We start from the raw sequence: 23,908 nt of genomic DNA, 5'->3' as shown, positions 1-23,908 counted from the left end.
TTGTCAGTGATATAAGTTAGTCAACAAAATGAAAAGTAGAGGTGCGTTATATTGCTAACTATTTAACTTGCTAACTCTGCTAACTCATCAATGCAGTGTATTAAAAATGTCAACACGGTGACATTAAAATATCAACACATAATATCAACACATTATATTGAAGTTCAACAAAATCATGTGTTGACATTTTTAATAAATTGCACTGATGAGTTAGCAACTTAAGAAAATTAGCAATTGATCACACCCCACGAAAAGTATATATCATTTCGTACAATTCATGTTTGTCATCTTGTTCATGTTACGCTATATAAATTCAATAAGTAATGGGAGTACTAGTTACCCGTATGATACAATAAAAATATAAATAGAGTTAGTAAAATATAAATAGAGAAGAATTATGATTCAAATAAAATATGGAGTAATATAAATAGATTTAATAAAATATAAATAGAGAAGAATTATGATTCAAATAAATTTAGTGAATAGGATAAATAAAACTAACGAGAAGTATTTGTTATTTAGGGGCAATATCTGTTGTTCAGTTTCTCAGCTTTACTTTTTCAAGCCCGAGAATTTTGTCAAGGCCCGCACTGTTCATACCAAAAATGCTAGAAACAAATCTGCCGCATGAGGTGGTAATTATATCTGGGACAAATAATCAACCCAAGAAATGGGGACTTAGTTACAAATATACCCTCGCATGACAAATGGGCACAGTGAGATGGAGATGAAAGAGTGATGGCTTTTTGGTCAATACACTAAAAAAGGCGCCGTCCTTTTCTAAAACAGGTGGCCAAAACTTGTTAATTGAACACACGTAATCAATTCTCTAATGGTGGGTCCCACCTCTAATTTCTGCCCAAGAATTATATGTTGGCCATAACCAAACTAGTAAAGTGAACGGGTCCTTATATTAATTCTATTATAACTTGTGGAACCTACTGAGGCTAATTATGTCTTTTGACCTTTATTTACCATTTAAGCCACCATCCCTCCGCCGCGCACAGCAACCCGCATTAACGATTTTTTTTTTCTGGGAAATGCTTTATTTGTTTCTACTATAACTTGTGGAAACTACTTTATTTATTATTTTGTTGAAATCCCGCAATTTTAAATTTGGAATCAGGTAATTTTCTTGACTTTAATTCATTCTTTTTTATTTTACTGTTTAGTTAATTACTACTGTGTTTGTTGGTGCTCGAATTTTATGAACTTGGGCTTTGCTTCTGTCTGATTCTTGGTTCAAGTGATGCAGAACAAATCCGTAGACACTTACTCCTTAACAAGACTGAAAATGAATTCTCACGTAAATCAAGTATTTGAAGGATATTTATTCACATAGGAAAAATAAGGATATTAGTTGTTCGATGATTTGCCTCAATGAGACTACATGATTTGCAGGATAATAAGGATGAACAATCAATCATGAGGGGCTTCATCATAAGTAGAAAATTGTTATTCATGAAGCTCTTGTTATTTCCTTTACAAAATAAAATGGGTGTCGAGTTATCTTTCTTATTTTAGGTATCTTGATCTATATCTTCGATATTTTCAGGATGACTCTTTTCAACAAAGATGTTAAGTTCTCGTTGAAAGCTATGGTGAATAAAGAGAACAAGAAGGTTCTATTCGCAAGTGTAGACAGCACCTTCGCAGATGTGTTGTTGAGCTTCCTGACTTTGCCATTGGGGGCTATCGTGAGGATCTTGAAGAACCACTACGAAGGTGAGCAGCCTGGATTCGGCAGCTTGACCACTCTGTACAACAGTGTTGCCAATCTTGATAGTGTCCATTTCTGGACTGAAGATGCTAAGTCGCATCTGCTTCATCCACGAAGTTCATGTGATGCTAGTCGTAAAAGGCTAAAGCTCGATGTTAGTGATTCCCCGCCATTGGAATACTTCATTTGTGACAAGAACTGCACAAGTACTTGGTTCCCCAGTGAAAGCATTTACTATGATACTGTCAGTGTCGCATGCAGATTCAACAAATATCATTCAATGAAAAGAAAATTAACTGATACTAAACCGGAGCCTTGTGATGATGGAGTTTTTACCACTAATACAGCATCTTTCGTTGTCACTGATGATCTGCGTATAGTTCCTACTTCGTCAGGGTTGTTGCAGATTGTAAAATTTCTCGGCATTGCAGATGTGGACAAGGCCGAGCAAGTAGATGTGACTTTTGGCTATGTTGAGGTTCGTCTTGATTCCTATACCACATAAATTTATTCTAGTGTTTTGGTGGTCACTTGTTGTAGTTTTTAATTCTACTATGAAACATGTTTAGGTTATGGCTTTGCTCAAGGCTATCTTGGTGTCTGCAACGCCATTGTCAGACGTCATATTCAGTAAAGCAGGACAGATGAAGTCTACAACATTGAAACTTCGACATATGACTTCGTCATATTTTGAAACTCCATCAGCATTCAACTCCAGTAACATGGTTCTGAGGGTGGTTGTACAAAAATCTACTAATAAGGTTTTGTATGCTCAAGCCCAGGAAGATTTCGTAGAGCTTCTCTTTGGCTTCCTCGTCCTCCCACTAGGAGCAGCCGTGCGTTTTCTGGAAAGAAGATCTCTTAATAAGTGTTTCGACTATTTGCACATGAGTGTGGCTGATCATATAGACAGCAAATATTTAAAGAATGGTGCAAAAAAGATGCTCATCAACCCCAAAATACCTCACGGATATATTTCAGAAAATTTCGTTCTTCCTATCAATGAAGAGGCCATAACTGCTTTCAACGAACATATGATGAACTTTTTCTCTTCTAAGAAGTTCCCATATGGCCGGGGGAAATACCTCAAGGCACCCCGGACATTCATGGTGAAGGATGATTTAACTGTTACGCCTCTTTGCATTGCTTCCACGCTTTCCTTCCTCAGTGGGATGAAAATCCCTATATCTGATGTCAAAGAAGTTCAACTGCAAATTGGATTGAAAGAGGTAATGCAACGGTGATTTGAATCCCTGGTGTTGTCATATCTTATGGTCGTTATACATAGTTTCATTTGTGGTGCAGGCTTTAGACATATTGAGAGCATCCCTTACATCTGATTCTGCCTTATCCAATGGTCTGAATTTGAGTTATCATAAATCTCAAAAATAGAAGGACCAAGACCAAGTGAAATCCCACTTTGGGTTATGATATTACTAGTCATATTAGTAAGGTTTAATTTCATGCTTATTTTTAGTAGGGTGTGTTTATATTCCAAGTAGGATTAAAGAGAGGTATCCATTCTTTATCTATTTCAGTTTCTATATCCTGCTTTGTTCTGTTCTATCATTTATTATGCCAATGATGCATTATGTTTCGTAAACCGATATTTTATCGAATGTTTTTGGTACATGTGCCTTTCGCTCCATACCATGTTTTGGTACATGTATATTTTTTGGATAATGTGTTACGAGTATTATACTATGTTCAATGATTTTAGTTACCATAATTCACTATGAAATTGTACTATTGATTAACTATTGTATAGGATAATCCAATAAGCGGGACTCTTTTTTCATCGATTTTTCATGTTGGAATCTAGTAGATGTAATTGGATTATTACTTCAAAAAATATAAAATCGTAGTATTGCGTAACGCCCACAATTCAAGTTCGATTTGTAAGAATACATTAAAGCCCAAGAACAATCCCATTTAACATTCAAATTCAGCCCATTTAACATTATTAAATTCAGCCCAATGAACTTGTTTTTATTATTGCTTAATTTTATAATTAGTTATTAGAATTCATTAATTCAATCAAGGTTTATAATTAATTGATGACATGGATATTTTAGTCACTCTTATAAATTCATTTAGGATTAATTATTTAAATTGGCGGTAACAAAAAAATCCCATCCCACGAATTATACCGTGAATTATAAATTGATCACTTTAAGAAAAGCTACGTTTCTATCTCATAATTGGGACGAGCCTTCAAATAAAGTGAAAATAACTTTTATTTACAAGAATAGTAATTATTTCTCGAAGGTTAAGATAGCTCACACATATCTTTAATTAATTATAGTTCCGCTAGATGATTGTCATAGACTCATAAGTGCTCCTATCGGTCACCCTTTCGATCTATAATGCATGACGATGATGCACAACTTAATTTATAAGACGCTTTCATCGTAATTACAGATAAATTTGGGGCTACTATTGACCCTTTTCAATATAAACACGTGACATTTGCCAATAAATTGAACTTCAATAAATATCTTTAATTTCTAAAAGAACGAACTGGAAAATTAATAGGTAAAAAGTGCAAGAAAAGATCACTTGCACGTGAATTTGACAAAAAGGCAAAAGGTTTCTTAATCATCGCTCTCTTAAAAGCCACTCTATTTACTCAATTATCACCTAAATTGTTACAAGCGATTTCTTTGATATAGTGACTGACCCCATAAGTTTTAAAGTTTAATTTTTATATTCTCTATTTACTGGAGTATTAAATGTTTTACTTTGTTTCTTGTATTTTATAAATATGCACTTAACGTTCAATTAGCTCATTTTATTGACATTCTATTCTAAACTTTATATATAAAACTGATATATACATTTCAAGAATTATTTTTCATCAACAATCAATAATTTTCTTAAAATACATACCAAATCAAATGGAGACATAGACATTAGAATAGTGAACGATGAGAGTAATATTTTCCAAGCAGATAATGAAGTCGTACTGATGGTCAAAATCGGATCAACAACTAATACTTTCAAGATCGATTTGATTGAAGGTCGCAGAGCCAAAATTTAAGTGGCCCAGTCTGTCGAAATGTACCGTTTAATAACGAAACACGATGAAATGCAGGAAATTATAGAACAGAAGATGTCATTCGACTTTTGATTATCCTATTAAAAACACACGACACACACAAGATAGAGGGAGAAATATTTAATGTCACGTTGAAGTGATAGTAGATATGGTATAAGATTGAATCTTTTACATGTGTTCAACTACCATATAGTGGTCCAATAATTACAACTAAATTCCACATATTGTTGCTTAGTGTTGGAAGAATATGGGATTGCGGATTTAATTGGTAAAATTTGTTGCAACTTCTTTCGAACTCTTTCTCCTTGTTTTCTTGAATCCCTTTTTGACTTCTTCTTCGAAGTCTAAATCATATTCTTCTTTATTTTGTCTTTTTTGAATTAGACCTATTCATTAACTTTTACTTACTCCTAAACTGACCCCTCTTTGGATTGAGAATTTGAGAATGTGTACAAATCAATTAACTACATTTTTTTTAACTATCCACAACTCTCAAGTAGTTTGAATCATTAGTGCTAGTAGGATTTTTATTTGCTTCGAAATACACAAATTTTCAATATCTTCTTAAATTTTTGAAATTTATTTTTAAATACAACTTATAAAAGTCTAGAGTTCATGTATAAAAAAATGGAAATAACCAGAAAATACACAAATTAAGTTCGTATATTTACATGTAAATAACTTTTGACTATAATACTACTATATATTTTACTCTTGACTAGCATAGTGCTATTTATAACTATGATTTCTAGAAGCTTTAATCCCATATTAATATTCATTGTGAAGTATGGCGTAACTAATTGAAAGCTTTGACATGTCACAAACTTATTTCTTAATTAAGAATTAAGAAGAGATCGCTTTCAATAACGCTGGTTGGATTAATAGTGGTTTGAGGTGTGACATGTCCTTTGATATTTATGACAAGTGTTTCATCACTTTTGAATAACTTTGATAATAAGTACTAACCAATCATCATTTGCTATGATGCCATAAATTTTATTATTGGAATTACGGTTTTTCTTTTATCATATTAAAATTCAATAAAAATCTTGTTTTCCAAGTTATGAAACCACTACAAACTAACAACTTAGTGTGGGATGGTTTATATCTTAAGATTCAAATGCATCATTATTTCTTGCTAGGGTCTCCTCTAGAAGGTGATCATTAAAAGTGCAAAATCAGAATCCAGGATTTAATCATACCCTAAAATATTAGTCCAATTTAAATGGTTGAAAATGAAGTTTGATCATAGATGTGTGGTAGGTTTCTGGGCTCCAGTACAATATATTTACTATACTCCTTATAATTACTATAAATGTTTTGGTAACGTCACACACTGAAAAATAGATTTTTGTGACAATTACATGTTTGAATTTGGTCATCTCTCTTGAGAGAGAAATCTATTTATAATTAAACACCAATACTAGTTGGTAAGTCCGTGGCCATTCTAAATTAAATTATAGTATTTCCTCCGTCCCAAAAAAGATGTCAGATTTGTGGGATGACACGGGATTTTAGGAGGTTTTATTTTGTATGTTAGATAGAGTGAGAAAATATAATTTTTATATTAATGTGAGAGAATTTTTTTCAAAAATAGAAATGTGACATCTTTTATAAGACAAACTAAAAATGAAAGTATGACATCTATTATAGGACGAAGGAAGTACTAACTACAATACATAACTAATGATTTAAAAAATCTAAAACTATTTAGAATACAACTATTTACAAAATGCAAGCTAAAAATTAGAATGCAAATGAAGTGTACTGGAAATTAAAAAAAAAACTAAGTGGGGATATATATATAAACTATCAAAGGTGAAGTTTGATAATAAAACAATTCCTTCTACCGTGTATCCTCGACTAATGTAACTTGGAATAAAAAGCATTCATATCTTAATACACATACGCATTTAATTTATTCAGAATTATTAGAGTGGTACCACTTTTTAGAGAATATGATTCGAAGCAATAAAAAAATTTATAGAACCAGTATTTATATTAAAAAACATGCTTATAATTGATATTCAGGTATACTTTATTAAATTTCATCACTTAATTAATTCGAATAGATAGGCATGAAATCTGAGGATCAAAATCCCCTTTTGGTTGTGTAACTTAGTGGCTTCATTTTATATCATTTTCAGTTGACTTTCCATGTGGAAACAAGCTATTATTCCTGAGAATTCACCCAAATAATTGTGAACCTAACCAAGGTATAGTATATAAAATATACTCACTTAAAACAAAATAGTGCTATTTGATCACATTATAGTTAGTCATAAAACTATTTTCTCTCAAAATAAATTTAATTAGTACCCTAATTAAAATCTATTATTAATTTATTAAATTATTCTTAAATTACGAATATGCTCTGATTATGATTGATCATATTATGGCCAAATAACTTTTTCCCCTCAAAATAATTACTATAAATAATTCAAAGGAGAGAGAAATGAAAGATTTATTGGTTGGCTCAACCTAATTCAGCAATCACCCACCACCCACAACTCCCAAAAATTGAATTTTTCAAAAGTCATTATCCACTCCAATGCAAAACAAAGCATCGAAATATATAACACTTTGGACTATCCAACCCCATCTCTCCACCTACCCTTAAATAAGCTCACCATTTTTTCACTCCATAACTATTTATTACAATATGTTACGTGCACCATGACGTGGAGCCATATTATTTCATTTATCGATCATAAATACATTTATCCTAGTAACGAATTTCGAGAATGATAGAATTTGAGTGTCACCTTTTATTTATTTGAAGATCGACTACAAGAGTATAAAGTCATAGATGATAATAATAAAAGTTAATTACTATTTGAATACAAAACGGTATTTTTGTAAAAAATATGTATATTAATTAATGATAATGTTTGTGATTCTTAATATGAAATGGGCTACTTACACATGACATCACTTGTTGTTACTTGTGTTTTAGTGTTATTGTTGTAACATAGAATATTACTTCAATTGTTTCTTATGAATTTTGATTCATATGATGGCCAACGGACATATGAAAAAAGCTTTTGGTGTTAATCTAAAAAAAAAACTAGACATCAAAATATATTTTTGGCCAAACAAATCTGATTGACTATTGCAAGTGCACTTTTTGAAAATTTCAATAATTACTTTGATAAAAGAAACCAACTCACGTAGATTATGTCTTCAACAAGCAAGTTCAAATTCAAATAATATTCTATCACTCCTCAAACACCAAAAAGTTATGTATTTTTCGCTTTTAAATGTCCCAAATATATAAATTTACTTCCAAAAATATTATACCACTCCTACATGTTTTAACTCATTGATTGATACATCTCTATTTGATTCATTAATCAATTCTTCCATATTATTTGATCATCAAAATAAATATGGGCACGACTCACTTATTGGATATACCTCTATTTAATTCATTAATCAATATCGATCATCAAAATAAATTTGAGTTATCTTTTAGTGATTTTATAATACGCATGAAAATTCCAATTAATGTGTCCTCCTTCGAATTCGAGACTCTACGAGCTGAAAAATTTGCATATCTTAGTTTCTTCACAAATTAAATTCGTGAAGACACATGGTAAAGAAAAAAAATCAGTATGACAGTACAATTCCATCAAAAACATGATTATTTTTTTTCTTGTACCAACTATTCATGTTTCGAATCACAATTGGTCACAATTTTGTGTTGGAGTATCGTATCGTATCGTATCGTATCGTATGTGCAAACATGTTCTCGACTCTTCATCCTCTTTCCTAATTCCGCCACGTGGTGCCATCCCCTTCCGCCAGATCACGACCCGTTTGCCTACCCCCATTGGATTCAAATTAGCTAAATAACCACAGCAAAATTGCCACGTTTTTAGTTCCCGTTAAAGCAACCCTCAACTCAACCAGTCCCCAACTAATTTGGACAAATTAAAATATCATTTCTAAATATGCCACCTTATTCTCATCATTGGTCTCACACACCCACATATATATACCATCATACTACAACAAATGTCGCAACCAAATTGAAACACACACAAAAAAAACATCCATTTCTCTACCCAAAAAAAGAAATGGATTGGACTAGAGGCCACATCATAGGCCACGGCGCCTCCGCCGCCGTCTCGATCGCCGTCTCCTGCCTCTCCGGAGACGTATTCGCCGTGAAATCGGTCGAGTTAAGCCGGTATGAGTCCGTACAAAGGGAGCAAAAGATTCTCTCCGGCCTCAATTCACCTCACATAATTGGCTACAGGGGATTCGACATTAGCGTAGAGAACTCTGCAGCCGTGTTCAATTTAATGATTGAACACGCCCCGGACGGATCGCTGTCGGACGCGATCCGCCGCGGCGGTGGCCGCCTCCCTGAGCCGGCCATCCGCCGCTACACTCAAGGGATTACTAAAGGATTGGACTACTTGCACTCGAGGGGAATAGTGCATTGCGACATCAAAGGGAGCAACGTGTTGCTAGTCGGCGGCGCCGCCAAAATCGCGGATTTCGGCTGCGCCAAGGCGCGGACGGAATCCGCAATCGGCGGAACCCCGCTTTTCATGGCGCCGGAGGCGGCGCGTGGGGAGGAGCAGGGGTTCGCAGCCGACGTGTGGGCGCTCGGGTGCACGGTCATCGAGATGGCCGCTGGCCGCGCGCCGTGGCCGAACGCGCCGGAGACGCTCCGCCGGATCGCGTTTTCCGGCAAGGCGCCGGAGTTTCCGGCGTCTCTGTCGGAAATTGGGAAGGATTTTTTGAGCAAGTGTTTGAGGGTTGATCCGAGAGAGAGGTGGACGGCGGAGGAGCTGCTCCGGCATCCGTTTCTCGGCGATATTCGGGAAGAGAAATTGGCCGGAGATTCTGATTCTCCGACGAGTATTCTTGATCGGGGGATTTGGAGCTCGGTTGAGGAATCTTCACATGATTCGACTGAGATGAATTTTGCAGAATTTTATGAGTTGTGTAAGAATTCAAGAAGTGAAGAGTGGGATTGGACGGAGAGGTGGATGACGATTAGAGACGGTGAAAGCGTTGATTTTGGCAGTGAAAGTAGATTTCAGTGTGAAGAACAGAGCTTTTTTTTACTTAGTTGAAAAGTTTGGGGAGATGTACATAGTTTTTAGTGTAGGATCAATTTGATTTTTGGATTAATTGGTACTCACTTTTTTGATTTTTCAGTTCAATTCTTGTCTTATTCTATTTTTAATTAAGCAAATAATAGGAAAAGATTTGGTCGGCTAATGATTCTGTTGCAGAGCAGAGCAGAGGAACTAGAATTTTCTTGGGAAGTGGGAATAAGTTGAGATCGATATTTCTTCGAGAAATCCCACTTTGATGGTGCTAGATTGTGAGTTTCTAGATATTAGTTCTATAAAGGCGTAATATAATTTTTTTTAATAATTTCCACAAATTGTGAAGTAGGAAAAAAAGAAATTTGTCGTGTTCTTTTCTCGAAAGAGAAGTGGATTTAACAGGGAGGACTATGGGGATATTTTCTTGTATTATAGACGTTTGAATTAATATTACACATTAGTATTATGAATTTATAATTAAGTGGACTTGTGAGATATTTTAATCAGCAGGTGAATTAGGTGCCAACTTACACTAATTTCCTTGAAACTTTGCTCTTTCTCCCAACCAACTTAACTGCCGTCGATATATTTAACCTTTTTTTTTCACATGTTGAATTCTACTCCCCAAATTATCTACCAAAAATATGCTACATGCATGTTTTATCTTCGCTTGGGCGGTTGGGCCTTTGGGTTTGAAAAAATATGGTGTCTATAACTTTAGGTTTGGGAGATTGAAATGGACATATATTTCGATTTCCATTATTTTATTAGTTTTAGTATAAATTACTTCTACTATCTATTTGAGACTATTTTTCGAAGAGACTTGAACAATGAAATCAGCAACATATTTCTCGTAACAAATCAACAGCATATATGACATTTCTCTTTTACTCTTAGTTAAAAGTTGATGTACGTGACCTTTTCTACTATACATGCTTCAATTGTTCAAGTCTCATTTTGACAATATTTCTTATTTCCAATTCTAAGTTTGATAACATCCTTTTTCTTTCATAAAATCTCTTTAGCTTAAAAATGGGGAAAACTAATAACTGGAAATATGTCCTTAATATCCTAAAAACTTATACACTTAAAATTAATATACATATAAATGAACTTACTAAAAAATTAGAAAGATCAGAAGCCCAACTGATATAATGGGCTTAGCCCAATATAACACTTTCCGAATGGCTAAAATGGCCCAACGAATATATAGAATTTTAGACTACATTCCATAATGGTAGCAAAAAGGGTCATTATTTATATCATTAATTGCTATATTGTGCACCACATTTCATCTTATTTGCAATTTTAAAAATGAATAATTAGGATTTGGACTATTGTTAGAATTTGATATAGATGTATTGCAAAATTGGATATATATATATATATATATATATATATATATAGGATTGTGATCAAGATAGAACCATTCTTAAACGTAGAACCATTCTTAAACGTAGAACACATGCCAAACGGAGGTCGTTAGATCTTTTAATCCAATGGTGTTGATTTGCACAACAACTTCCCATTACAACCAAAACTATTATTAATGGGTGAATGCAGATAAGTGAAAAAAATAAAGCATGCATGGACTCTTCTTCGTTTCATTCATTCTTCCATCAACATGTGAGTTTTTTCACATGTTGAGTCCGGAATGTCGTGAAAATATAGTCTAATATGTATGATTTTTAATCTTGACCGTCATTTTTTCCTCATCCAATGAATAAAATATGTAGAGTTCTAGGTTCTACACTTAAGAATGGTTCTATCTTTAACGCAACCCTATATATATATATATATATATATATATTAATATTAAATATTTTATAACATATATATATTACATTTATATATATTATATTAAAAAAAATTAAAAATAGAATTCTCTAAAATTTTAAAAAAAATTTAAATGTAATATTTTGTATATATATTATATAAAATTTTAAAAAATGTATATTACATTTATATATATATTATATTAAATAAAATTTACTAACTATGACCTAAAAGTGCCCTACGTATGATATTGTTCTGCGTTTCTGTATTTAAAGCTAGTTTTGCATAGTATATATATATATATATATATATATATATATTACATTTATAAATATTTTGGATACAATAGGTTTTTTACGGTATAACATTACCATACCGCATACCGTTATTACGGTATGGTAACGGTATCAAAAATTATCATACCGAATTTCCGGTATGGCACGGTCGGTACGGTATACCGTACCGACCCACCCCTAAGAAAGATCACCAGGTTCAGTGGGACAAGAGACTCTTGGTAAGTTCGTTCATCCACATAAAAATATCTATAACGAAGCGCATTAGACCTAAATTTGGAAATTTTAAAGTTTAGAAATTCTGTTTTAAGGAGGTTTTTTGAAACGTTATTTTAAAAACACAAATTAGCATCCTTAACTGCATTAAAAATATCTTTAATGATTTTTTGTTGTAGTGCAATTACAAAAGGATGCTACATAATTTAACGATGTTGCACATATGAGATCAGTGGCAGACACAAGATTCCGATATTGGGAGGTCTATATTATTGTTAACAATTATTGTACTCCCTCCGTCCCGGACTACTCGCACATTTCCTTTTCGGCACGGAGATTAATGAATGAGTGTATAGCAAAGTCAACAATTGCGGCTGTAGGTGATAATTTTTACTAAAAATGGAAAGAGTGCAAATAACTTGGGACGCCCAGAAATGAAATAAGTGCAAGTAGTCTGGGACGGAGGGAGTATATTTTTAGTGTCAACAATGCTAGACAGTCCTGACATGAACAATTAGGATCCTTATAAAATTATATCTAATTTAACATATGTTTTACACATCTAGTTGACATCAGTACACTTTGATTGACATTGTTACAACAATTATTTGAAATGACATGAAAAATGATTTGGCCAATTATTTTCAGATCGGATTGACTAGATCATGCATTGGTGTTGAGAGATGTATCTTGATCCATCTCTATCTTCTTCCACTTTGTAAACTTGGACAGCAGAATAAGGCCAATTGTTTGGGCACTCACACCACATATCAACCCAATCCATAATCCCTGCGCCAAACAAAATAGATTTTATGCCATCTTAGTTCAAGTTTGAATTTGTAGTAATAACAAAAACTCATGTACCTACCTTGGCATGGAGTGTAGTCTTGAATGCAAGCAAAGCAGCAACAAGCATACCAATGCAGTAGAATCCTCCCAAGTTGATATACACAACCAAATGCTGCCAACCACATCCCCTTGCTACCCCTGCACTCAAAAACCAACCCTCTTTCAATCTAATTGGATTCCTCCACATTACTTGTGAATCACAACACGCAACCTGATAATGCTCCCTGCACAAAATCACACAATATGGACACGACGAGGAAGGGCGTCATTGAGGCGAATGCATCGATTATCACTGCGCTGCTGCTGAAGGCACTGGCCCAGAGATTATGACCCACCGACAGCGCCAAAACTACAGCTAGTGCAGGGATAACACTGAGCTTAAGGGTCACGTGCATGGCTTGCCTGGCTCGATCAGGCCGTCCAGCACCCAACTCGTTAGACACCCTCGTGCTGCAACAGCAGACCTACCAAAGTCACCAATCATGTATGTATCCAATAAACAATTGTGTACGTGATCGTTTAATCTTACCTAGCCGCTGCACTCAGGCCATACGCAATCATGTACGCAATTGATTCTGTGTTCACACTGATGAACATAAAGTCATGAGTATCAACCTTGAAATTACACAAATAGCATCATATCATTATCATACTACTTACCACATCGCGATGAGGGAAGTAGAGACCTCCGAGTTTGGCATCAATCCAGCCAATAAAACGAGAATCTCGAAAGCCCAATACTCCAGACTGATTTCAAGAGTATGATAGAATCATTAGGACAACAAAGCAATCAAAGCTAGAGATTCATTACAATGAAATCACTTATCACTCACCACACCATTCCTGCAGAAGGCACAGCAAGCTTCAAGGTTGGCCATATATGCCTTAAAGACTCCCAAGTAAATCCATTCCATGTGTTTTTGAATTTCTTCGCCCTAAGCAAGTACGATGCTAGCATCAAGACCGAGACCCACAAAGACACGGAAGCTGCCAAGGCAGCTCCACTGTATCCGAGGGCCGACCAATTAACCAAGGCATAGGCAACACCAGTGTGGAGGGCAAGAGGAACCAACGAGCAGACAACGAGTGGCATAACAACCGACTGTGCCTGAAGAAACCTAAGCATATTTTGCAACAATCCATAAGCAAATAACCCCGGTACCAAATACTTGAGATACACACCGGCTGAGTCTGCTATCTGAGGTTTTTGATGTAGTGAAATGAGGATAGTGTCGGAATAGCACCACAGAACCGACACAAGGAGACTGCATATAATAGATATAATGCAAGAAGTCTGGAGATACACTCCCATTATCCTGTGCTTTTTTGCTCCAAATGCTTGGCCACATAATGTTTCAAGGGCACCACTCAAACCAACCTACACCAATTTTTAAGACATTAACAATTTCAAAAATATTTCACATAGTTTTGAACAAATTGAGTTGATTAGATTGCGATAGAGTCGTATAAGACAACAAAACAAATATGTTAATGTAAGTGAAGCCAAATTAGAGTCCAAGTATGTTACGGACTCAATTCCCACATCAATTGTGAGAACAACTGGTGTGGGGTATATAGACTAAATGAGCTCTCTCTTTTGGGATGAGTTATCTTGTTTGATCTGTATCAAAGTACGGGAAAAGTAAAAAGTCTAAGAAAGGACCACAAAACATTGACAGTGAGAGGGAAGGGATATAACCATGAGAGACAAACCGGTGACGGCAGCCCAGGAATTGGCGAGATTAGCGGCAGTGAGTTCGTGTTCACCGATGTGGCCAGCGAACATGACAGAGACGAGGGGGATGAAGTAGAAGGCGGCGTTGGTGAGAATCAAGGGCAGCGAGAACAGCACCTGCTTCTTGGCCTCTGCCAAATCGATCATCCTCCCTAGAAGTTCGATTGCTTGTTTCATCTTTCCTTTTTTTCCACTACTAGCTGAAGCTCCGTTGGCCCTGCCACTTTGTTCACTGCTCTCAACATGATCATCTGGGCTGCCATTGTCATGAGCTGTATTATCCCTAGCGGCAGAATCGACCAAATTTATGGACTGGGAAGCAACATCAGCAGATTCATTAACAGCTTCTTGGTTGTACACGTTGTTGTTCATCTCCGGCAGGTGTTTAGACACGGTTCAACTTGCCCGATTTTCCGGAAAATGACTTGCCAGTGCTCCTAGAACGGCCAGCTCTTAGTCCTTGGGATCACACTACAAATGAATCAAAGACTGAGTATCAAATCATGATTATATCCCAATAGATTTATTAATATTATACCTTCACAATTTGAACATAAGATTACAAGCTGTGAAGAATACATATAATTTTGATTTTTTCTGAACATACAATCAAAAAAATATAATTTTAATTTTTGCACTAAAAAACAGAAACATAAATAAATCTGATCAATCAATCAAAACATAAAATCTGAATCCTGATACACAAACATAAATACCGTAAAGCTGAAGCTGACTGCTGACTGCTGACGGCGTGGAGGGGCGACCGGCGACCGGCGACGGCTTGGAGGAGCGACCGTGGACGGCGTGGGTAGAGGACTGGAGTTGGAGGTGGAGGCGTGGACAGAAATGAGTGATTTAGGGTTAAGAGCGGTGGAAGCGGAAGTGTGATACTAGTCTATAAATAAATTTTATTAGTATTAAATTAGTATATATAATATATTAAAATCGAAAAACCAAAAGTTTTAATAATTCAAAACTAAAAGTTCTATATTTTTAAAATCGAATTTAACCAAAAAAAAAGACCTAACCGAATTCTAAAATTTTGATTTGGTTTGGTTTAGATTTTCAATTTTAGGCTTTTTTGCTCAGCTGGCAGGGAATTCCAGCATCATGGAGAATCAAAATTGTTGAAGCCAAACTAGGACTAATGGATAAATCATGGCGGAGGAAACACAGTCTGTTTCTTGCCAAATTCAATTTTGTTCGTTGTGAATGATGCACGAATCTCTCCTCCTCTCCCATAAAAATAAAACTTGTACTACCTCGGATTGAAATCAACGAGCTAGCTTGGGATTAATCAGTCTATTTTACATATTTGAAGTTGCAAAATACTTATCGACAATGCCATTTGATACGCTTTGATATAAATTGTCGGAATGTTTCCTCCCAAGAAGAACTCAACTCCTAAAACAAACAAATGAGATTAAAAAAATTCAAATTAGGGTTTTGTTTGGCGGGGAGTTGGTGAAAATGAAAGTGCAACCAAAACGCAACCAAATAAGTAGAACAGAAACACTCAATAGTAAAGACGAGAATCTTGGTTTCAGGTTTGGAACAAATCTGAAAATGGAAAAAACAGCAATCCATTCGATTATTGATTTCAAAAACCAGATGGAAATAACTAGAAATATGATAATTGCAATAGCAAATGGTCATAAAGAGACAACCAACAAGAACAAAACAATTCTATCCCCAAAAGGAAACTCAACGTTCTGTCTTTGGCTCTTTCAGATTTGGTTTGATGCCTCCATCAGCTGAAGTTGTTTTGGGTTTGATGAGGTCTTCTTCACTGAGAGGTAGAAGCTGCTGATTTTTGAAAAGATAACCATGAGGTAGCTTCGGATTTATTAGCCTATTTTTAGTCTCTGAAGTTGAGAAATACATATCATCGATCCCATATACGCTTCTGTACAAATTATTGATACATTTGAAGGGAGCGTTGCTGCCCAAGAGGAACACAACTCCACCTAAAGGAAGAGTGAGGAAGCTCAAAAGAAGCTCTACAAGCTCATCACTAGCTTCGGCAAACAAGAATTTATTCGTTGATTTATGCAAGAAAGCTCTCAAAACAATCTTGTTAGACTCTGTAGCAGCATCAGCTTGATGAATATGATTGAACCGAATCCCAGATTGTATGTTTTCCACGGTGTTCTTCTGTAATATCATGTCCGTTAATGGGGTTGCGGATGTTAACGACAACTTGAGCAGCTCGAGGATCTATCCAAAACCATACATTTTGCTTAGCAAATAGTATATGAATTGCAGAACTATGCATGAATTTATACTAATTACTCGAGATTTAAATCACTACGGACATTTTAGGTAAGAATTTATATACTTGAATTAAGACAAAATTAGTAAAATAAAAGAGAAGAGGAGAATGGTATGGTAAAATAAGAGAGAGGGGGAAAACGGTAGTTAGAATAGTGGAATGCAGATATAATAATTTGAATGCACATATTTTTGTGCAACGAACAACAATTGAATAACATAACTTTCTAAAAATGGAATGCACATATTTTTGTGGAACGAACAAAAATGGAAAGCGCACATATGGGACGAAGGGAGTATTTAGTATTTATCCTGGCTGGTCTTATTTGTTTTTTTTTATTCCAGGCATCCAACATATCACAAACACCCTTAACCTAACTCATTGAGTATTTATCCTAACTGATCTTATTTGGGTTTTTTTATTCCAGGCATCCAACATATCACAAACACCCTTAACCTAACTAATTGAGTACATTCTCACTTACTTAATTGGTTTACCAAAATATGTTTAAAAAAAAGCTGCTACTCTATTCATGTGAGAGATACATGCATTTCCACTAATTTAGATTACTAAACATAAATTAAGTACTCCCTCAATTCCACAGTAATAGAGGCATTTCATTTTCTGCTATTGTTTTGCAAAAATGATAATAAATAGTTAAAGGGAATAGATAATAAAGTAGAGAGAGAATAAAGTAGTGAAGATACTTATCTACAATATTATTTATCTTACTTTACTATTTCTCTACTTTACCTATTTATTATTATTTTTTCAAAACGAGTGCTCAAAACAAAACGCCTCTATTACTACGGAACTGAGGGAGTAGGAAAAAAGGATAACTTGTGACTTACCTCATGAAAACCTAGGCTCAAACTCTTCATTTCTGCCCCTTGAGTCTCTCTAATCCCGAAATCGGTAAGAGCTTCAAAATTTCCAGTCACAATGGGCGCAATCCCCAGATCATCAGTGATGATGAAAAAACAAGGGACTTATTACAAAAGCTCCACCTTCATCCATACATTCTCCAAAGAATATTCCTCTGTTCAATGGTCTCCCACACGTAGTACACTTTGCTACATCAGGATATAAGTTGATATCTAGACAACTATTACTATTGCAATTTACGTCTTCACAGAGGAAGTGTTGCAGCAGCCCGATGCCAGCAACATCAAGCCTAGTTTACGGCATTCAGCTCGAAACGAACTCCGTGGATTCAGCAGCATTTCCTTAGCGCCTAGCGTAGAGAAATGGGCGCTGTCGAGTTCGGACAAGCCTTTGTAGAGAGTGGTTAAGCTTCCGATGGCGGCTGATTCGTTGTGTTTTTGGAGAACTGTGACGAGTTTTCCTAATGGAATCGTGAGGAAGCTTAGCAGAACGTTGATGAAATCACTGTTGGCTTCTGCAAATAATACTTTTGTTTTCTCTTGGTTGATCATAACTTTGAGAGACAAAGACATTGTGATGAGATAGAGAAGATGAAATGTGTGTGGTGGTTGATTGGGGTTTACATTTGCTGTTTTGATGCAGATAGTTTGCATTTATAAGTATAAGTTTTATACTACTAACAATTAAATAGTGTTCATTAATTATTTGATTATTTATTTGCTTATAGGGAATTGCAAGCATGCAATAGCTTTAATTTCGATTTACTCGTGTTTGTTGAAAATTGAACAGTCGGTTTTGCATTAATCACCATTACAGTAGCTAATTTGCAAAATATAGTGACTAAAATTGAAAATCTTGAATTAAAAATGTGTTTAGTGTCCACAATGGTGGCCTTCAAAGGCCACCATTTGTGGCCCGACCACCAATTGTGGCTCCCATGTGGCCTTTGTAATGTCAAATGTAAAAAAGTCAATGCAAATTCAAAGGGCCACCAAATGTGGCCCTCTAAAATGTTAATTTTTTTTTGCTTTTTTTTAATGTTATTTTTTAATTTAATGTTATTAAATTTTAGTAGATTAATAATTTGGATAATAAAAATAATTTAATAAAGAGAGAAGTAGAGACAAATTTTCGTCGTACTATTAATTTGGATTCGTCGTCGTTGTACTTCTCGCCACGCCGATCACCACCGCCTCGGCCACCGCCGGTGGCCGGCTCTCTGTCTCCACCTCGCCCGCCGCCGGTGGGCCCATGCTCTCTGCCGCCTCGCCCCCCACCGCCTCGCCTTCCACCGCCGCTGCCGCCTCGCCTCGCCTCCCACCGCCGCCGCCTCGCCTCCCACTCCCACCGCCGCCGCCTCGCCTCCCACCACCGCCGGTTCGGCGACCCCCGGTGGGGGCCTCCATCTCCACACTACCGGATGTCGGGGTCTCCGGTGTACCCATCAACTGTTCCCATGTGAATCTATCAGATTCAGACAGAGGAGACGGGGAGTATTGGAATTGGGAGGATTGGAATTGCTGGGATGGGTTGTTGATCGCGTCCATATTCGGTCGGTAGTCCCCGAACCCCGATGGTTGGCGAACCAAGTTCCTCTGCTGGGATGGCTGGACCCGGAATTGGGGCGAGTGCGGACTCCACGTCTGATTAGGGAAGTTGTCGTATCCCGAGTCTCCATACCCCGGGGAATTACCATCTCCACCTTGCATTTTTTGTAGTGTTTGAGAGTGTAAAATGAAGGGATTTGAAGTGTAGAATGAAGTGAAAAAATGGAAATGAGAGTGTATATTTATAAAAAAATTTCGAAAAAAAAAAAAATTTATATTCCGCGGCCCAGCCGCGATTCGCGGCACTTGCAATGGGAGGGCCGCGGCTCAGCCACGCTTCTCGCCTCTCCGCCCCGGCTCTCGGCCTTTGCAATGGGGGGCCGCGCGCCGAGCCGGGGGCCGCCCGCCCGCGGGCCGCGGCTCCCCCATTGTGGACACCCTTAGTATACGTGCAAACTTTGTCAATATCTTATTGATAGTATGCGCTGAATTAAAAATCAAATCCATATCTTATTTCAAAAATGTGTTTGAAATAGCCATGAAGATGATTTATGTCTTGTGAATATCTGCCGGGAAGAGAATACATATTGTGTGCAGGAGGGAGTGAGAATGTTTATGGTAAGGGATGTACTGCTATCAACGAGCTGGATATCTCTTTGTCTGATATAAAAGAAGTTGAGATGAAGGTTGGTTCGAAGAGGTAAGATTTGATTATGTGAGAATAAAATCTTTAATTATTTCCTTTGAAGAATTTGATGGTATCTAATTCAAGTGGTGGTTGGTGCAGGGTTTAAGCATGCTGAAAGCGGCTCTTGCATCGTCCTCAGCTTTGACAGATGGCCTCGTCAAGCCCTTCTTACAGAAACAAGAATTGGAGCAGCAGTTGAGTCCAAGAACTATTGAATAAATCATTTGATTCTACGTAAGTCTTGGCCTTGTAATAGAACTTGTTAATGGCTGTTATGGAGAACACATCAAATTCTTGAGAGAGAGGTTCACATAATAATGAGGATTACTACATAATAAGCTGCCTACATCAAAATCTCATCAAAATAGATTGGTTTCTGCTAGATTTACCCATAACAAACATGTTCTACCACGAAAAGCAACAAACAGAGATCATTGATAAAGAGTAGTCATAAAAGGCATAATTGATTTTTGATAAACTGAAGATAGAAAAGTTTTACTCCAGAATACAAAACAAGAAAAGGAAATGAAAAGGTGAGTGTTATTTGGGCATGCATATATAAGTAAGAATCACCAGACAAAATAGATAAATTTACAATCTACGCCTATAAATGTAGCGTTTATCATAGTCATATACGTAATGTTCAAAGCTGAAGGCGGAAGTATCAAATGGATCGCCACCATCACAATTAGGCCATGGTATATCACTGACTGAGTCATCAGGAAGTTTAAGATATTTTATTTGCTCACGACATCTTTTCTCCAAATCCCCTTGAAGATCGAGATCAAAACATCGTCGGACATCAAGTGATTCGAGGTGTGGACAACCGTCAAGGATGAGCTCAAGTCCTTTATTTCCCATCCAATGAGCAAAAACTTGAAGATGGCGTAGATTAGGCATGCTTTTGCTGATTGCGAGAGCATATGCATCCCGAAACGGTTCATTATGATCAATAAATAAATTTGTCAGAAGCTTGCACTTAAATCCATTGCATGAGAATGATTTCAACAATGGGCAAGAATTGCCAATGGCTATAATGTGGGAAGCACCAATCCATGGTCTAATAGTAAGGTGCAATTCTTCCAACTGCCTAAGTTTTGCAATCATTCTAGTTGCACAACCTCCTGATATGAAAAAGCAAGTTCCAAGTTTAAGTCGTTTAAGACTTGAGGACCTGTAAAATAACAAATGATTAGATAACCTTTACATGTAATGGAAGCTACTTTACATTTAGCTTATGTGATATAAAATCATGAGCAAATGTTCAAAACAATTCAAATATCTTCTCACATCTACTACTTTACCATTAGCCAACCAAAAATAGTCTCATGAGTAGACAGCATGGATTTCAATGAGAAACTACTCTAGAACACAATGATCATAATGCTTTAAAATAAGGCCAAATTGTTGGGAAAACATGAATTTTTAATAAATTTTAATCCATGCCACAACTTTCAAAATCATTATCAAATGTAACACCAACACACACGTGAATTTAAACTTTGACAAAATATATAATTTTACCGATTGGCGATGTATTCCATGAGTGCATCGTCCCCGAAGTACTGGATTGTGATGTCCACCAATTGTCCCTGGCTACGATCCACTGCGCATCGGCACATAGCATAGTACTCATCGTTGAAAACCCCCTGCCTAGGGTTGGAAAAATCAATGACTCGCCACAAGGCGGGATCCTTGGAAACCTTCCACCACGAAGTACACACTGCCTGCGCACGTTTCAGCACCTCCTCTGCCCCCAGCCTCTGCAGAATATTGGCCGTTACATTCCTGGGCAGTTCAATCCAGGGAGGCGGAGGAGGGACTGAGGATGAAGCAACCATCGGAATTTTCTTCGGGGGCTTAAGAACGGTGGTCCGCATCCACCGGAGCCACTGTGAAGCTTGGCCTTCCCTGCATTCTTCCAATAGGCGACTCCGCTTGTGGGGAGGAGTGTCGTGGAAGTCGAAGTATTCGTCGATGCTGTAGAGGCCGGGTGGGTCGTTGCCATCGAATTTACGAGTACGAGTGGGAAGGCGGATCTGGCGACCACGGTAGGTGTAGAAAGGAGGATAAGGTGAGTTGCGAAGGGTGGAAAGCGGTGGAGAGTCCGGATGGATATGAGGGTTATTCACAAGGGGAAAGGAGTGGTAAAGAGAGAATAGCTTATCAAATCGTTCCATGGCGGCACAGAACGGAATGGAACTCTTTTTGAGCAACTTCTGCTATTTATAAAATGGAAAACTCAACTACTAAATCCAAGGGAAATCCTAACAGACATTCCGGAAGATCTTAATATTAACAGCATCCTGTGGAGCCCGATCCAAGGCCAAGCCACCAAAACTTGGCCAGGCAAAAAAAAACTTTTCCACCCTAATAGTGGACAAGCTCAAGCCGCATATAAATGATTTTTTTCATTTTTACTTATATTTTAATTTAACTAGAATAAAAATTATCGGGCTATAATAATTAAAAAAAATTTATAATTTAAAAATAAAAAAAATTATAACAAAATATTCGTTGTATTATATAAAGGGGAAACTTATACAATGAAAATTATCGACATCACAAAAACAACCCTGCGAACGCATATCATGCTACGCCTCCTCCCCTACGATTCCAGACCTCTTCAACCAAATCAGCCTGCAGTGTCGTATGTGATGTTTCCCTCCGCATATCAATGAACCACTGAATCAAGTATGCATTATACGGGGTACACTCATCTGCAGGGGGCGGTGGCAATACCGTGACTTGTACTAGCACCCTCTTCCGATGCCTATAGCTCTGCAGCAAATCCTTCATCATCTATTATCATATTGTGCAATATGATACATGCATCATGATGTCGGCGACATCATTTTCGTGCCATTATCGTACCGGGCACCGTAGAATGGTCGATCGCGATTGGAGGACACCAAAAGCTTACTCAACATCCTTCCTAACACCCTCTTGGTTTCGCGCGAAAAAGGATTGCCTCGGCCCAACCGGTTGCCGAATCATCTTGACAAACACGGGCCAGTGAGGGTATATCCCAGGGCCAAATAGTATGCCATGTTGTACAGTGTGCCGTTGGCCACGAATCTGACTTTCGGACCCTCACCCTGGCACTCGTCATTGAAGAGATGCGACGATTGTAGAACGTTGATGTCATTGTTCAACCCAGCGACACCAAAATATGCATGCCAGATTCGCAAACGGTAGACAGCAACGGCTTCCAGGATCATCGTGGGGTGTCTCCCTTTGAATCCAGAAGTGAACTGCCCCTTCCAAGCCACCGGGCAGTTCTTCCACTCCCAATGCATGCATTCGATGCTGCCCCACATCCCTGGAAAATGGTGCACACTCACGTGCATATCTATCAATATCTGGCATTCATCGACATTCGGCTTCCATAGATACTCCGAACCGAAGATATCCTTGATGCCCCCACAAAACTGTCTCAGCGTCTCTAGGGCAGTCGTTTCTCCCATATGTAGATATTCGTCTTACATGTCAGCGGGCCCGGCATAGGCAAGCTGCCTAATTGCAGCGGTACACTTCTGATATGTCGACAAACCGACTCGGCGGCTGGCATCACGTCGCAAGGTGAAGCACCTGAACCACTGCGCTAAACTCGTCGCTATATGGATGAAGAGTTGTTGCGACATTCTGAATCACCGACGGAAAATCTCTGGCAGATAACGGGGGTTATCGCCGAAGTAGTTTCCATCAACCGCTGGTCGGCCCCGACTTGGTCACGACAGATTGTCCGCCGATGATGGATCGGTCGAGGGACTGCCGCCGCCTCCGCCTCGTCAGCTTCA

At 37.2% G+C, this 23,908-nt stretch overlaps 5 protein-coding genes across 5 annotated transcripts; 2 read left to right on the top strand and 3 right to left on the bottom strand.

The window, feature by feature from the left end:
• Nucleotides 1-991: 991 nt before the first annotated feature.
• Nucleotides 992-3,449, top strand: LOC121811182. Its single transcript, XM_042211984.1, has 4 exons — nucleotides 992-1,126; nucleotides 1,556-2,198; nucleotides 2,290-2,949; nucleotides 3,026-3,449. Exons 2-4 carry the CDS (start codon nucleotides 1,557-1,559, stop codon nucleotides 3,110-3,112), a joined length of 1,389 nt encoding a protein of 462 aa, XP_042067918.1. The 5' UTR covers nucleotides 992-1,126; nucleotide 1,556; the 3' UTR covers nucleotides 3,113-3,449.
• A 5,354-nt stretch (nucleotides 3,450-8,803) lies between these two features.
• Nucleotides 8,804-10,056, top strand: LOC121741073 (mitogen-activated protein kinase kinase kinase 17-like). The gene has a single exon (XM_042133765.1). It carries the CDS (start codon nucleotides 8,858-8,860, stop codon nucleotides 9,866-9,868), a length of 1,011 nt encoding a protein of 336 aa, XP_041989699.1. The 5' UTR covers nucleotides 8,804-8,857; the 3' UTR covers nucleotides 9,869-10,056.
• A 2,739-nt stretch (nucleotides 10,057-12,795) lies between these two features.
• On the bottom strand, nucleotides 12,796-15,088 carry LOC121810844 (protein DETOXIFICATION 19-like). The gene is made up of 7 exons (XM_042211565.1): nucleotides 14,681-15,088; nucleotides 13,815-14,359; nucleotides 13,642-13,728; nucleotides 13,511-13,567; nucleotides 13,193-13,431; nucleotides 13,001-13,119; nucleotides 12,796-12,921 (listed from the first exon to the last, which is right to left on the bottom strand). Exons 1-7 carry the CDS (start codon nucleotides 15,086-15,088, stop codon nucleotides 12,796-12,798), a joined length of 1,581 nt encoding a protein of 526 aa, XP_042067499.1.
• Nucleotides 15,089-20,640: 5,552 nt separating this feature from the next.
• On the bottom strand, nucleotides 20,641-22,271 carry LOC121741172 (putative F-box/LRR-repeat protein 23). The gene is made up of 2 exons (XM_042133865.1): nucleotides 21,633-22,271; nucleotides 20,641-21,282 (listed from the first exon to the last, which is right to left on the bottom strand). The coding sequence occupies exons 1-2, from the start codon at nucleotides 21,986-21,988 to the stop codon at nucleotides 20,700-20,702; spliced, it is 939 nt and encodes a 312-aa protein (XP_041989799.1). The 5' UTR covers nucleotides 21,989-22,271; the 3' UTR covers nucleotides 20,641-20,699.
• Nucleotides 22,272-23,101: 830 nt separating this feature from the next.
• On the bottom strand, nucleotides 23,102-23,575 carry LOC121810843. Its single transcript, XM_042211564.1, has one exon. It carries the CDS (start codon nucleotides 23,573-23,575, stop codon nucleotides 23,102-23,104), a length of 474 nt encoding a protein of 157 aa, XP_042067498.1.
• Between the last annotated feature and the right edge of the window lie 333 nt (nucleotides 23,576-23,908).

This window comes from Salvia splendens, chromosome 7, assembly GCF_004379255.2.
Source record: "Salvia splendens isolate huo1 chromosome 7, SspV2, whole genome shotgun sequence".
Lineage (NCBI taxonomy): Eukaryota > Viridiplantae > Streptophyta > Magnoliopsida > Lamiales > Lamiaceae > Salvia > Salvia splendens.
This window is presented reverse-complemented; position numbering and strand designations above follow the sequence as displayed.

Excerpts from the sequence above, each read along its gene's own strand:
- LOC121811182 (XM_042211984.1), top strand. The coding sequence starts at position 1,557 with ATGACTCTTTTCAACAAAGATGTTAAGTTCTCGTTGAAAGCTATGGTG. Across the intron at positions 2,199-2,289 it reads TGACTTTTGGCTATGTTGAG|GTTATGGCTTTGCTCAAGGC; the intron begins GTTCGTCTTGAT and ends AAACATGTTTAG. Across the intron at positions 2,950-3,025 it reads TGCAAATTGGATTGAAAGAG|GCTTTAGACATATTGAGAGC; the intron begins GTAATGCAACGG and ends TTTGTGGTGCAG.
- LOC121741073 (XM_042133765.1), top strand. The coding sequence starts at position 8,858 with ATGGATTGGACTAGAGGCCACATCATAGGCCACGGCGCCTCCGCCGCC.
- LOC121810844 (XM_042211565.1), bottom strand. The coding sequence starts at position 15,088 with ATGAACAACAACGTGTACAACCAAGAAGCTGTTAATGAATCTGCTGAT. Across the intron at positions 14,360-14,680 it reads TCACCGGTTTGTCTCTCATG|GTTGGTTTGAGTGGTGCCCT; the intron begins GTTATATCCCTT and ends AAATTGGTGTAG. Across the intron at positions 13,729-13,814 it reads CCTTCTGCAGGAATGGTGTG|TCTGGAGTATTGGGCTTTCG; the intron begins GTGAGTGATAAG and ends TCTTGAAATCAG.
- LOC121741172 (XM_042133865.1), bottom strand. The coding sequence starts at position 21,988 with ATGCGGACCACCGTTCTTAAGCCCCCGAAGAAAATTCCGATGGTTGCT. Across the intron at positions 21,283-21,632 it reads ATGGAATACATCGCCAATCG|GTCCTCAAGTCTTAAACGAC; the intron begins GTAAAATTATAT and ends GTTATTTTACAG.
- LOC121810843 (XM_042211564.1), bottom strand. The coding sequence starts at position 23,575 with ATGGGAGAAACGACTGCCCTAGAGACGCTGAGACAGTTTTGTGGGGGC.